Source organism: Sciurus vulgaris, assembly GCF_902686455.1.
Source record: "Sciurus vulgaris genome assembly, chromosome: 18".
Taxonomy (NCBI): Eukaryota; Metazoa; Chordata; class Mammalia; order Rodentia; family Sciuridae; genus Sciurus; species Sciurus vulgaris.
This window is the reverse complement of record NC_136479.1, coordinates 13,896,266-13,910,526: the sequence shown is the minus strand read 5'-3', so window position 1 is coordinate 13,910,526 and position 14,261 is coordinate 13,896,266. Positions and strand designations below refer to the sequence as shown.

Here is a 14,261-nt window from a genome sequence, read left to right as displayed (position 1 = left end):
CTCAGCAATTTAGCAAGGCCCTAAGCAACTCAGTGGGACCCTGTCTCAAAATAAAAATAAAAAGGGCTGGGGATGATCAGGATGACAGACATGGCAGGCAGGGAACTCCGCTGGTTGATGAGCCGGGACAGAGGCACCCCCTGAGCCATGGGGTGGGAGAGACAATAGTGCTTTCTGTACCAGGTCCTTTCTGTGCATTGGCGCAGGGGATCTCTTTGCCTCCATCTTTGAAGTAGGTGCCATTACTGACTCCAATTTACAGATGGGAAAACTGAGTCCCAGACAGTCTAGAAACAATGTGCCCAGAGTCCCAGTGCTCACTGGCTTGGACTCTGAGCCAGTGGAGGCAGCACAGGGTCATTGCCAGAGCCAGACAGGCCAGGTTTGCCTCCTGGTTCCTCCACTTAGAAGCGTGTGACCTTTGGGAAGTCACTTAAAGTTTCTGCTTCCTCATCTGTAAAGTGGATGCAAAAGTGAATCTCGATTAATCCAAGGGGTAGGGAAGATTAGATGGCTAGGAACGGGCAGTTCGTCTAGAACATGCCTGGCCCTGGCTGCTGTGACGACGGTGACGGTGACAGTGTGATAGTGCAGAACCCGGTCTCTCCTGGTGTGGAGTCTGGTCGGCCCTGCGTCTGGGGTTTTGTGTCCCCAGATTCCACCAGCCACAGATCAGAAATAGGGAAAACTGCATCTGTCCTGAAGGAGTACAGACTGTGCTCTTATTGCCTCGACGATAGGGTGGCACTGGGCACCTGGAGGGCAGGAGGGGTCACCAATGCTCTGGAGGTGATTTGAAGCGACAGGAGGTTGTCCTCTGTTCTCTGCAAATAATACCACCCTATTTTTGGCATCTGGGGGATCCTGGAACCAGTGCCCCCAGGGATGGAGGGACGACTGCATTTCCTAGTGTGCAGAGAAGAGCCTTTGAAGCAGAGTGACCACTGAGACTGGGTCAGCTGTTGCCACTGTCACCCGGAGGCCCAGGTGGCCGTACTCACTGTCATTTCTGGGGCCGTTTAGGTCTTGAGTCGAGGCGCCCCAGCTCCCCGCTCATCGACATCAAGCCCATCGAGTTCGGCGTCCTCAGCGCCAAGAAGGAGCCCATCCAGCCGTCGGTGCTGCGCCGGACCTACGCCCCCGACGACTACTTCCGCAAGTTCGAGCCGCGCCTCTACTCCTTGGACCCCGGCAGCGATGACGTGGACTCTCTGACGGACGAGGAGATCCTGTCCAAGTACCAGCTGGGCATGCTGCACTTCAGCACGCAGTACGACCTGCTGCACAACCACCTCACCGTGCGCGTGATCGAGGCCCGGGACCTGCCGCCCCCCATCTCCCACGACGGCTCGCGCCAGGACCTGGCGCACTCCAACCCCTACGTCAAGATCTGCCTGCTGCCCGACCAGAAGAACTCCAAGCAGACGGGGGTCAAGCGCAAGACGCAGAAGCCCGTGTTCGAGGAGCGCTACACCTTCGAGATCCCCTTCCTCGAGGCCCAGAGGAGGACCCTGCTCCTCACCGTGCTGGACTTTGATAAGTTCTCGCGCCACTGTGTCATTGGGAAGGTGTCCGTGCCTTTGTGCGAGGTGGACCTGGTGAAGGGCGGGCACTGGTGGAAGGCGCTGATCCCCAGCGCTCAGGTAAGGGCTGGGCTTCCCGGGGCTCCCCACCGCAGCTTTGAAAAGAACCATCATTTTAATTTGATTTTATTATTTAAATTTTTGGGAGGCTTGTACCAGGGATCGAACTCTGGGGCACTGGACCACTGAGCCACCTCCCCAGCCCTATTTTGTATTTTATTTGGAGACAGAGTCTCATGAGTTGCTTAGCGCCTTGCTTTGGCTGAGGCTGGCTTTGAACTTGTGATCCTCCTGCCTCAGCCTCCGCAGCGGCTGGGATGTCAGGCATGCGCTATGGCACCCAGCTATTATTTTTAAAAGTTTGACATGATTTTTGACTCAAAAGGTTGCAGAAAGCTGGTGTAATTCCTGTGTTCTCCTTATCCACTGTTCCCAAGGACAGCCTCTTAACCCCAGAGTGCATTAGCCACACTGGAAAGCGCATATTGGTAACTAGCCTAGGCCTGGGTGGGATTTCACTGTGTTTTGCACTGGTGTGTGTGTGTGTGTGTGTGTGTGCACGTGCGCGTGCGCTCTGTGTGTGTAGTTCTGTGAAATCTTACCACATATATAGGTCCATATAACCACCTCCACTCCGGGACCTTTTCTGTTATTGATGTTGAGTTATTTAATCAGGAGAATGATCGTCCGGGGTATAAAGCTATCAGTCTTTCTGACTTTCAGAAATTGATTTGGAAAAAAAAAAAAAAAACAAAAAACCAGAAAACAAACGAACCTTGAGGTGGGAGAATTGGAGGATGCCTGGATATTTTTCAGGCAAATTGTTAGATTGGCTTCCTGCCCCCACGCAGCCAGGGACGTGTGATTGGCTGCTGCTGGGGAGGCCGCCCACGAGACCGCTGGTTCTGCGGGAGGCTGTGGGGCATTCCTGTCTGGAATCTGGAGGGCCCCAGGCAAGGGCAAGACCCCACCAGTACAAGGCCCATCCAGCTGTCACGCAGTCCCCCTGGCGCAGGCTGGATCGTCCTATGTGAACGCACTCCAAAGCTATGCTCTCCTCGCCAAAGGTTTGATGACCCTGCCCCACATTTAGGGGTGCGGCTTTGAGGGGCAGAGTGGACCAAACCCAGGGCCTCATGCATGCTAAGCACATACTCTATCATGGAGCTACATCCCCAAACCCTGGGGTGCAGGTTTTAAACACGAGGACCAGAGTGACTGTTCCACTATCAGTGTGTGTGTGTGTGTGTGTGTGTGTGTGTGTGTGTGTGTGTGTTTTCAAAGATATTTGTCCCTCCCTGTGTCTGGATTCCTGGAGAAGACCCCGAGGCCAAGGAAGTCATTTCCTGGGGAAGGACTCCAGGGGGGACGGGACGCAGGATCTGGCTGGCTGTCCCGGTAGGCGACTGGTTCTTCAACCTCTGTGGCAACTGCATGCTCGTGTAGAACACGCCGTAGAGGGCGAGGTGCCAGGGTGTTTGTCCCCCAGCTGCTGCTGGTCATCGAGTGAGGACTGCTGAGAATCTGGAGGTCCATCCCTGACACTCCAGGCCAGTGGCGCTGGCTGGCCAGGAGACCTCTGACCTCTGCATGTGTCGGTCAGGGGTGCTGAGGCGCTGAGGGTGAGGAGAGGGCGGGCAAGGTGTTGGCGGTGTCTGCCGTCACCCTGGCCCAACACCGCAGGCCGCTCCTGGTGGACCTTCCCTCCGGCACACCACAGGGTGTGATGGGGGATGGAGACAGGCAGGGGAGGGGGCCCCATCAGTCTGGTAAGGGTCGCCTCACCTGGGCCGCCACTGTGTTGGCGCGTGAAGGAGGTGGCCGCTGCTCAGACTCCCCGCACTCCTGGCTCTGCAGGGTCCCTCTGCTGCCTCACAGGCGAAGTGGAGGCAGTGATACCGCCTTCCAGGAGGGAGGTCAGGAGTCCAGGTGTCACCTGGTGGGTGGTCAGCCCACCACGGGGGCAGCTCCGGTTACGAGGGGAGGACAGTCATGACACCCGGTGGACGTCGGGGCGGAGGCCGGGGACAGAGGGGCTGACTGCGCTCCTGACTTGGTGCCTGCTGCAGCGGGGTAGCCGCCCTTTCAGGAGCCGAGTCACTAAGGACTGCCATCTCCCTTCCTTCTGAAGAGGGACGGCAGGGCCTGGCTTCTGTCACCGTGGGAGCAGGTTTCTCCCGGTGGCAGGCCGGCTCCTGGTCCTCTGTGTGAACTGCAGGCAGGGCCTGAGTTTCACAGGGGACCTTGGGCACCTCCGTGAACTCCAAGTGCGTATGGCATGGAAATCTCTCCGCGGGCGCGTCAGCGGCTCCAATTGCTTGTCTGGTCTGTGCTCTGTGCTGCCCCTCGGGGCTTCAGACCTTGCTGCTGCTGGTGGCTGTTCACCCCTGTCACTGTGGTTTGGCCCTGGAGTCCTGGCCCTGGACTCCTCTCCTGGCCGACTCGTGGTGAAGGTGACTGTTTTCTTACAACTGCTTGGAGCGGTTTTTGGAAGAAACATCTAGACCCATCGGATACCTTTTTCTTTCTCTTCCTCCCTTATTACCTGTCGTTCTTTCTTCTTTTCTGGTTGGCTTAGGTTTTTCTTTTTTCCTTTCTATTTTTCTTAAAAGGTCCTATTAGGTGCTATAGTTGGTTCAATAAAATAAATATCAGACAATCAATCCCTGTGCAGGGAATTCTCAGACTCACGGAGGAGACAGATTTGCGAATGGCATGTCGAATGGCCGTGCGCCACGTGCCGGGATCAAGCCACCCGCTTCATTAAGCATGGGCACACCTGCCCTTGGGACACCCTTTAGAAGGCACCGTCTTGTCCTCATTCCAACACAGTAGGTCCAGCATAGGGATGGATCAGGATGCGCTTCCTCGCATTTGGGGAATAAATGGGTCTTAAGTGAGAGTTTTCGTGTTAGTGGAATCCACGTGGGGGAATCACGTTATGTGACTTTCTCTTTGAACACCAGAACCGGACCTAGAGAGGCAAGCGCTCCTGCGTGCTCTCAGGGCAGAGTGGATTCTGGTCACTCGTGCTCACTTGAGGCTCCGCACTCTCTGGGTGGGAGGGCCAGTTGGTTACGCTGGGCTCTCTGGAAGCACAGCCTGAGACAGGGGTGGGGATGTGGGCTGGTTTCCTAGGCTGTCATAACAAACAAATCAGTACCGTAACACTCCAGAAATGTATTGTCCGGTTGTCCTGCAGGCTCAGTGTCCCAGACGGAGGCCCTGGTACAGCCAGGGTCCCTGTGCGGCCTGCAGCAGTCCTTCCTTCTGGCTCCTCCTGGTGGCTGGTGCTTCTTCGCTTTCCTTGGCTCCCAGCTGCATTTCTCTGCTTCTGTCTTTGGGGTCACAGGGCCATCTTCGCCCTGTGCGTGTCTGCCTCCTTTCTCCTCTTTCTATAAGGACACCTGTCATACGGGTGAGGACACCTGTCATACGAATGAGGCCCGCCTCTGCTCCAGTGTGACCCCATCCTAAATAATTGCAGGTGCTCCTGGACTTATTGGGTTACGTCCCAGCTCACCCACCCTAGTTGCAAGTGCCTTTTATGCCCCGGGTCTGCTGCGCATCCTGACTAGCTCGGCCTGATTTAAATGCACTCAGAACACTGAGGTCAGCCGGGGGCCGGGGGGGGGGGGGGGGATGGCAAGGCCACCTAGTGCACGTCTGCTGTATACTGAAGTGCTGCCTGTCTCCTGTACTTTATTGAACTCTACTGAAAATGGAAAACAGTGGTTTTATGGGCTCCTTTTCATTCCATCATAAAGTCAAAACATTATAAGTCAAACCACCACACACTGGGGACCTTCTGCAACAACCTTATTTCCAAAGGTCATATTTTGAGGTACTGGGGGTTAGGACTTCAAAATATCTTTTCAGGGCCCATAATTCATTCCATAAATAGGGCGCATGAGAAAATCCTGCTAGGTAAGTGTCAACAGCCAGGCACGGTGTGGTCTCCAGGCGAACCCAGTGTCAGCCTGGCCCATGGTGGGGTAGGGAGGGGACTCTCTGTCATAGAGTCGCATTGCACAGATGTTCCCTCCCTAGGGACAGCTAGAACCAGGGAGCTGGCCTTTTCCACCTAAATATCAGCCAGTCATCGCTATGAGCTGGACTGGGAAACTTGATTCTTGCCAAAACTCCAGAACATGCTTCTGAGCCAGAGACAACTTGGGGACATTTTGTGTCTGGTGGGTGGGAGGTGCTACTGGCATCTTGTGGATGGAGACAGGGATGCCACAAAGCGTGCTATGGTGCCCCGGAGAGTCTTTCGTTCTGTACGTGGAAAAGGAGAGACTGCTCCCAGGCAAATCCTCCATCGAGCAAAATAGGCCTGTATGGCAGACAGGAACCCGAGTCGTGCCGCAGAGCGTGGAGGCCCTGGCCTGAGTGGAACTGCTAGTTCTCACCCCTCACTCGGTGGCCAGCTGAACGGGGAGGGGAGGACGTAGGTGTGTCGTGACGTGTAATCAGAACCATCCAACCTCTCGTTCATGGTGTGTGGCGTCAGCCTAGCTCCTGGGGTCCAGTCTGGAGAATCCATGCGGAAGACAACAGGGGCTCCTAGGCCGGTTGGTAGACACTCTGGCTCCTGCGGAATGGCCTGCCTGTCTCATGCCTTTGAGCGTGGTGGCTTTGATCTGGGCATTCAGAAGACAGACCTTTAATGGGCCTATCGCATATTTGTGGTCTTATTAATAAGATTCGGTCAGAAGATCATGGAAATAAGGACCTAGAGCTACAAAACTTGAAGAGCGACATGAAGTTACCCTGACCATTGAGGGAAATTCTGCTCATCCCAGCAGATTGAAGGACATTTACATGTGGAATCTGTGTCAGTTCAACTCTTTTTTTTTTTTAATTGCTAATTAGTTTTAACTGTGGTACCATACGTGTAATATTGAATGTATCTTCTGTCTTAGTCAGCTTTCTGGTACTATAATGAAATATACGAGATAACTAACTTATGAAAGGAAAGGTTTACTTTGGCTCATAGTTTGGAGGTTCCCTTCCAAGGTCAGGGTTCCCACTTGCCTTGGGCCTCTGATGAGACAGTAGGTGATGGGCATGATGGAACAAAGCCCCTACATCACAACCCAGGGAGTGGAGGAGGAGGAGGAAGCCGGGCTCCCACACATCCCTTCAGGGGCTCACCTTCAACCACCAAGGACCTTCCACTAGGCCCCGCCTCTTAAAGGCCCCACCACCTCCCAATACCGCTAGCTGAGGAACTGAGGCTTTAGCCTACGGGCCTGTGGGGACATTTAAGAGCCAAGCCAGGCGTGGTGTGCACCTGTGGTCTCAGCTGCTCAGAGGCCTGAGGCAGGAGGATAGCCTGAGCCCAGGGTTTCAAGGCCAGTTTGGGCCACATAGTGAGAATCTGTGCCTTGAAACAGAAGCACAGATCCAGACATAGCTTCATCTTCACCATTTCCAAGTGCATAGTTCAAGGGCATCCAGCCCATTGATGAGGCCGGTCCCCCTTCACCACCGTCCATCTCCAGAATGTCTTCATTGTGCACCGTGGAAACTCTGTGCCATTAAACAATGGTTCCCCTTTCCCCTTGTTATGGTTTGGATCTGGAATGTCCCCAGAAACTCATGTGAGGAAAACTGGGTCCCCAGCGCAGCAATGTCCAGAGATGAGGCTTTGGGGGAGCGTTTGGATCATGAGGGCTCCAACCTCATCAGTGGATCAGTCCATGTGATGGATTCGTGATTTAAAGGGACGACTAGGCAGGTGGGGCCTGGTTGGAGAAGCAGCCCACTGGGTGTGCCCTTGGGGACTCTGTCCTGTCCCTGGCCCCTTCCTCCCAGCCCCCTCCTGGCTGCTTTGAGCTGGGCAGCTCTCCTCTGCACACATTCTGCACACAGTGTTCTTTCTCCCTGACCTCAGGCCCAGACCGTGGCGCCTGCCGGCCTTGACTAAAACTTCTAAAACCACGAGCCCAGCTGAACCTTTCGTCCTTTAACTGTTTTTCTCAGATATGTTGGTCATAGCAACAGAAAACTGATGAACACAGCCCTCTTCCCCTGCACCTGCCAACCACCAGGCTACTTCATGCCTCTGTGGATTTGACCACTCCAGGGACCTCACAGAAGAGGAGGCATTTGTCCTGTGATTGGCTTATTTCACTTTAAGTAATGTCCTTAGGGTTCGTTATGGTTCCTTATGGTTGTAGCATCTAAAAAGAATTTCCTTCCTTTTAAAGACTGGATAATATTCCTGTGTGTGTGTGTGTGTGTGTGTGTGTGAGAGAGAGAGAGAGAGGGAGGGAGGAAGGGAGGGAGGGAGGTTGTTCATTCCTTCATCCGCTGATATGATCACTTGGTGCTTCCATCTTTTTGGCTGCTGTGAATAAACTCTGTGACATGGAATGGGGGTACGGCTGTCTGAGCAGTCCCCTTCTTTTCTTTTTTTGAGCTGTATAAAGATCCAGGGTGTTTCCAGTTCATTCCTCTTGAGAGCACGTGGCTTTGGGAAGGAAGGACAAAGGTTCTGGAAGCCCCCGTCATGGCGGACAGTAGGGAGGACCCACAGGTGTGTGCATTCGGCAGGGCTCACCAGGTCTCACGGTTATGCTTGCACATTTCATTATATAAAAATTTAACATAAAAATTTTAAAAACCCCAACCAGAGGTAAACATGAAGCTCTGATTAATGGCATCCCTGCCGATGTGTTTAGGGACACTGGTCTGGACCGTGGTCCATGTGTTGAGATCCTCACCCCCAGGTGGGGCGTGAAGGGGCGGGGCTTTGGGAGGTGGCTAGACCATGAGGTCAGAGCTCTCCTGAATGGGACCAGCGACTTCCCAAGAGGCCAGAGAGGGCTTGTCCTTCTCCATGAGAGGATGAAGTGAGGAGGTGCCATCTAAGGCGCCAACCTTCACTGGGCACCAGATCTGCGGGCGCCTCAATCTGAGCTTCTCCGCCTGCAGCATGTCAGCAGCACATTTCTATTGTCCATAGGCCACCTGTGTTTATGTGACAGCAGCCACGCCTCCCTAGGCAAGGGAGGGGTTCTCATGTCTGCAGCTTCCTTTGAAATGCGTTCAAAGCAGCCACGGAGAGCTAGATTGCAGTGAAGCAAATATATTCAAAAATAATAGTAGGATTGTTGATATCCGTAACTGTTCATTATGGAATCTGAGTGATGTACCTGAGGGAGTTAGGAGTTTGCTGTCTTTGGGTGAGAGGTGGGGACACTCTGGACCCCGCATATGGTAGAGGTGACAGGGGCTCAGCTTTGGATTGCAGGTGGAGGCTGAGTCTTTGAGGCCCATGTCCAGCTCTCAGATATTGAAGTCCAGCCTCCAGCAGGCTGTGCACAGGGCCATGGCACAGCATCACCCAGAGCAGAGACTGGGGAGGTTCCCAGACCTCAGCCTGACCGATTCTGATTTCCTGAATCTGGGATGTGCTGCGCACGACTGTATTTTAGCCAGAGTGCTGGAAGACTCTAAAGCAGGCGCGCTCCGGACTTCATCCGAGCATGCTGGAGCCGTCGGGATCATGGTGGAGGATGGGAAGGGTTTAGCCATTAGAGCTGAATAGAACAGAGTTGTGTCTTAAGCTTGGCTCTGCCACTTACCGGTTAAATTGGTGATGGTTTAGTGAAATTGTGTAGCGGGGATCATGCCCTTGCTGCCCGAGAGCCTGGTATACAGAGAACAACTGCCATTTTGGTGGTGTTCCTTGGAACCACGGCGGGAGGGGACAGACTCAAGTTGGAGTGAACTTAGGAGTTCATGGGGGAAAATTCCGAGTCGTGACTGGATCCAGTATCTTGGATTACAAAACCAGATTGCCCGCTGACAGGAATGTTTCATTTGGTCCCAGAAGAAGAAAATGTGTCTAGTGGAAAACTGTATTTGCCCACCAGAGCGCTGGGTATCTGTTTCTGCAAATCACACTCACTTGAGATTTACTCTGTCCAGAATAGACCCCAGTAGACCTTTGAGGCCTGGGATTCTGGACCCTGTGGCTCAGGAAGTGCAGACCATATGTGCTTTGCTCTGACTGAGCTGTCTTCTGTGGTAGCCAGTGACCCACAGGAATGTCACCTACATCCTAACTTGGGCTTCCATAGAAATGACGTGACCAAGATGTGAGAGTATTTGGGGGAGATAATGCCACGAAAACCAAGAGGGGTAGAAGGGAAATGAGACTCACTGAAGGTTGCGACATCCAGCCGGTGACCACTGCGGGCCGCAGGAGCCCGATCCTGCTGGGGGGACTCAGAGGCAGCCGCCGCTGGGCGAGGAAGCTGGAGCGTGAATCCACTGCTCCCATCAGACCTGGGTTCGGGGATTCTCCCAGGACTCTTAAGTCCCTGGGCACCTCCAGCTTGCCTTACGGACATGAGCAGAGCAGACTGGTGGCCAGAGACCCTCAGGCAGAGCGATGGAGGGCTGACTGCAGGTAGCCAGTGCTGGCATCTGTGGGAAATGTCCCCGCTCAGCATTTCGTCATTGCACAGGGACGACTTGGTCCAGATCGCCCTGGACATGGGCTTGTGTTGTCCTTCACGCTCAGGCTCTTTGGCACTGAGGAGGAACTCAGTAGATGTTTTCTGAATGGAAAACATTTCGCCCTGTGGAGAGCGTTAGCTTTCGAATTGGACTGACCTGGTTGGAGTTCCAGTCTCCCCACTTACCAGCCGTGTGTTGGTGGGCCCAGCTCCTCACTACGCATTAGCGATGGCGCTCTTACTGTGCAGGGATTGGGGCACGTGGTGACGATGGTGATGGGCTGCTTCCTTTCCGCAGCTCTGGCTGCGTGCCAGGTGCTTTGCTAGGTAGTCTCCTTGCACAGATTGGGCATCCCTTGTCCAAATGCATGTTTTGTACATTCCTTTCAGGACTGGGGATGTGGCTCAGTGGTGGAGTGCTTACCTAGCATCCACAGATTCCTTCCCTGGCACTGCAGAAGGTGAAAAATACCCACATGCACCTTCGACACAGCCTGAGCGTAACTTTTTACAATATTTTTAGCCCACCTGCATTACTTTTCATTTGTTCTTTTTTTTGGGAGGGGTGCTGGGGGTTGAACTCAGGGGCACGCTACCACTGAGCCACGTCCCCAGCCCTATTTTGTATCTTATTTAGAGACAGGGTCTCACTGATTTGCTTAGCACCTTGCTTTTGCTGAGGCTGGCTTTGAACTTGCAATCCTCCTGCTTCAGCCTCCCGAGCCACTGGGATTACAGGCCTGTGCCACCACACCCGGCTACTTGTTCTTTTTAGATATACAAGACAGTAGAATGTATTTTGACTTATCCTACATACATGGAGTATAACTTCCCATTCTTGTGGTTGTACGTGATGTGGAGTTAACGCTGGTCGTGTATTCATATGTGAACATAGGAAAATTATTATAGATGCATTCCACTGTCTTTCCTATTTCGATCCCTCTCCCTTCCCTTCATTCCCCTTTGTCTAATACAATGAACTTCTATTATTCCCTCTTCACCCTTATTGTGTGTTAGCATTTGCAGATCAGAGAGAATATTTGACCTTTGATTTTTTGGGGATTGGCTTATTTCACTTAGCACGATAGTCTCCAGTTCCATCCATTTACTGGCAAATGTCATAATTTCATTCTTCTTTATGGCTGAGTAATATTCCATTGTGTATACATACCACATTTTCTTTATCTGTTCATCTGTTGAAGGGCATCTAGATTGGTTCCATAGTTTAGCTATTGTGAATTGAGCAGCTATCAATATTGGTGTGGCCGCATCACTATAGTATGCTGATTTTAAGTCTTTTGGGTATAAACTGAAGAGTGAGATAGCTGGGTCAAATGGTTTTTCTATTCCAAGTTTTTTAGGAATCTCTGTACTGCTTTCCAGAGTGGTTGCATCAATTTGCAGTCTCACCAGGAAAGTATGAGCGTACCTTTTCCCCCCACATCCTCACCAACATTTATTGTTACTTGTATTCTAGATCATTGCCATTCTGACTGGAGTGAGACAAAATCTCAGTATGGTCTTAATTTGCATTTCTCTAATTGCTAGAAATGCTGAAGATTTTTCTCATGTATTTGTTGACCAATCTTATTTCTTCCTCTGTGAAGTGTCTGTTTTGTTCCTTTGCCCATTTATTGATGGGCTGTTTGTTTTTTGTGGGTTTTTGTTTTGTTTTGTTTTTTTCTTTTTGTGTTAAGTTTTTTGAGTTCTTTATTTATCCTGGAGATTAATCCTCTGTATGAGGTGCAGGTGGCAAAGATTTTCTCCCATTCTGTAGGCTCTCTCTTCATGTTCTTGCTTGTTTCCTATGCTATGAAGAAGCTTTTTAGTTTGATACCATCCCATTTATTGATTCTTGATTTTACTTCTTATACTTTAGGAGTATTGTTGAGGCAATCAGGTCCTCAGATGATATGGTGGAGATTTGGACCTACTTTTTCTTCTAGTAGGTGCAGGGTCTCTGGTCCAATGCCTAGGTCCTGCTTCGAGTTGATTTTTGTGCAGGGTGAGAGATAGTTTAATTTCATTTCGCTACATATATCTTTCCAGTTCTCCCAGTACCATTTGTTGAAGAGGCTATCTTTTCTCCATTGTATGTTTTTTGTACCTTTGTCTAGTGTGAGATAACTCTATTTATGTGGGTTTGTCTCTGTGTCTTCTATTCTGTACCATTGGTCTACCTGTATATTTTGGTGCCAATGCCATGCTGTTTTGTTACTATAGCTCTGTAGTATAGTTGACGTTCTGGTATTGTGATGCCTCCTGTTTCACCCTTTTTGCTAAGGTTTGCTTTGGCTCTTCTGGGTCTCTTATTTTTTCAAATGAATTTCATGATTGCCTTTTCTATTTCTCTGAAGAATGTCATTGGAATTTTAATAGGAATTGCATTGACTCTGTATAGCGCTTTTGGTAGTATGGCCATTTTGACAATATTAATCCTGCCTATCCAGGAGCATGGGAGGTCTCTCCATCTTCTAAGGTCTTCTCCGGTTCCACCTGTGTTTTGTCCACAAATCATGGGAGGTCAGATGGGGGAATTTCCACTTGTAGCATCGTGTCACTCTTCATTTCGGGAACGGATTTGGAATTTGGCCGTCTACCTGCTGTCAGCATCCCCTCGTCCAGATGAGGAAACAGGCCTGCATTTCCTCGGGGGCCCAGGCCGCAGCTGCGGGGTGGTACTCTTCCCCGCCTCACTCCCCTGGGCTACCTCTTGACAGCCTCAGGCAGGCGCAGCACTGACGTCTGCTTTGCACTGGATGGACAGGCACTGGGCAGTGCAGGGAGGAGGCTGAGGAGGTTCCATGCCAAGAGGAGGAGAGGAGCTTGGGGAGCGATGAGGTGGAGGTCAGGGGAGCTGAGCTGAGGATCCGTCCTCGCCTTGGTATTCGCTGCTTTGGTCTTAACCAGGCCTCGGGCAGACAGGAGAGGGGAGGAATTCAGGGGTTATTTTTAAAGACTTTGCTTTTTTAGGGACTCCCCGTCCCTCTGTCCACACACACGCACACCTTCCTCAGCAGCAGCCCTCACCCGGGAGGTACATCTGGTATCGATCAGTGAAGCCACATGGACACAGCATTGTGGAGTCATAGTTCACACCAGGGGGCCTTCTTTGTGCCGTTCACCCCGCGAGCTCAGTGATGACCTGTATTCACCATTATAGCCTCATCGCCGACCAGTTTCACTGGGGCTTGTTTTTAAAAATAATTTGACGTGCTTGGAATTATGTGCTGATTGGACCTGGTGCCCCCAGCTGCCCAGCAGCTGCTAGCCTCAGCCTGGTACGGAGAGCCTCCTGACTATATTTTGTGTTTGAGATCACCGACCAAGTGACGATGAGACGGGCAAGGCCCTTAGCAAGGCAATGTCAGTGTCGTAATGAGAATCCCTCTTTAACTTGCCCTGAGCTGCTGTCAGCCATGACCCTCTCAGTAGAATCCTGGTCTCTGTGTGTGTGTGTGTGTGTGTGTGTGTGTGTGTGTGTGTGTGTCTTCAGATTGTTTCCTGTCCAGGATTGTTTCCTGTCCAGATTCTAGTGCACATCGATATCTTAGCAATACCACACAACCAGAGCTGGGCCCAGGCCAGAGCCGAGCCCAGGCCAGAGCCCTACAAAGCAACTGTAAACTAGAAGTTTCTTTCCACAAGGTCCTTGTTTCCCTCTTTGTTAAATAAAAATGAATTTACACCTCCAAATGAGCTTTAATTTCTAACCATAACATGAACTAGAAGGGGCATCAGAGATGATGTAGATCAGCTTCCCTCTTTTATAGATGAAAAAAACTGTAGCACAGAGACGTTGGCAGACTTGCCCAACGTCACGCAGCTTTCAGTGACAGAACCAGTACTAGAGTTAGGTTGCGTGACTTCTGGGCAGGAGGTCTTGCCAAAGTGCCAACTGCTTTGTTCTATAAAGGACATAATCTAGCAGTGACTACAAGCACAGACTCTGGAGACATAGACTTGGGTTCAAGTCCTGGCTTTGCCCCTCCTGGAGATGTGGGCTCAGCTGAGTTACTTTCATCTCTAACCCTCAGTTTCCTCATCTGTAAAAGGATGATTATGTGATATGCAGGTACCAGCCTGCACAAGCTCATAGAACCAACTATTAAATTTTTAAGGATTTCAGAAGTGTGGCAAAGTCACTTTGATAGCTTGAAATCAGCTGTCGTGTATGAAATTGACAACTGCCACAAATCAGAGG

At 51.5% G+C, this 14,261-nt stretch overlaps 1 protein-coding gene across 4 annotated transcripts in view; it reads left to right on the top strand.

Moving 5' to 3' along the window:
* SYT17 (synaptotagmin 17) overlaps positions 1 to 14,261 on the top strand; it is a 69,755-nt gene that overhangs the window by 12,437 nt on the left and 43,057 nt on the right. For all 4 annotated transcript variants that reach the window (XM_079120893.1, XM_079120891.1, XM_079120894.1 and 1 more), the window contains exon 5: positions 1,024 to 1,643. In XM_079120893.1, the coding sequence (XP_078977019.1) occupies positions 1,024 to 1,643 (620 nt within the window). The remainder of the gene's footprint in view (positions 1 to 1,023; positions 1,644 to 14,261) is intronic.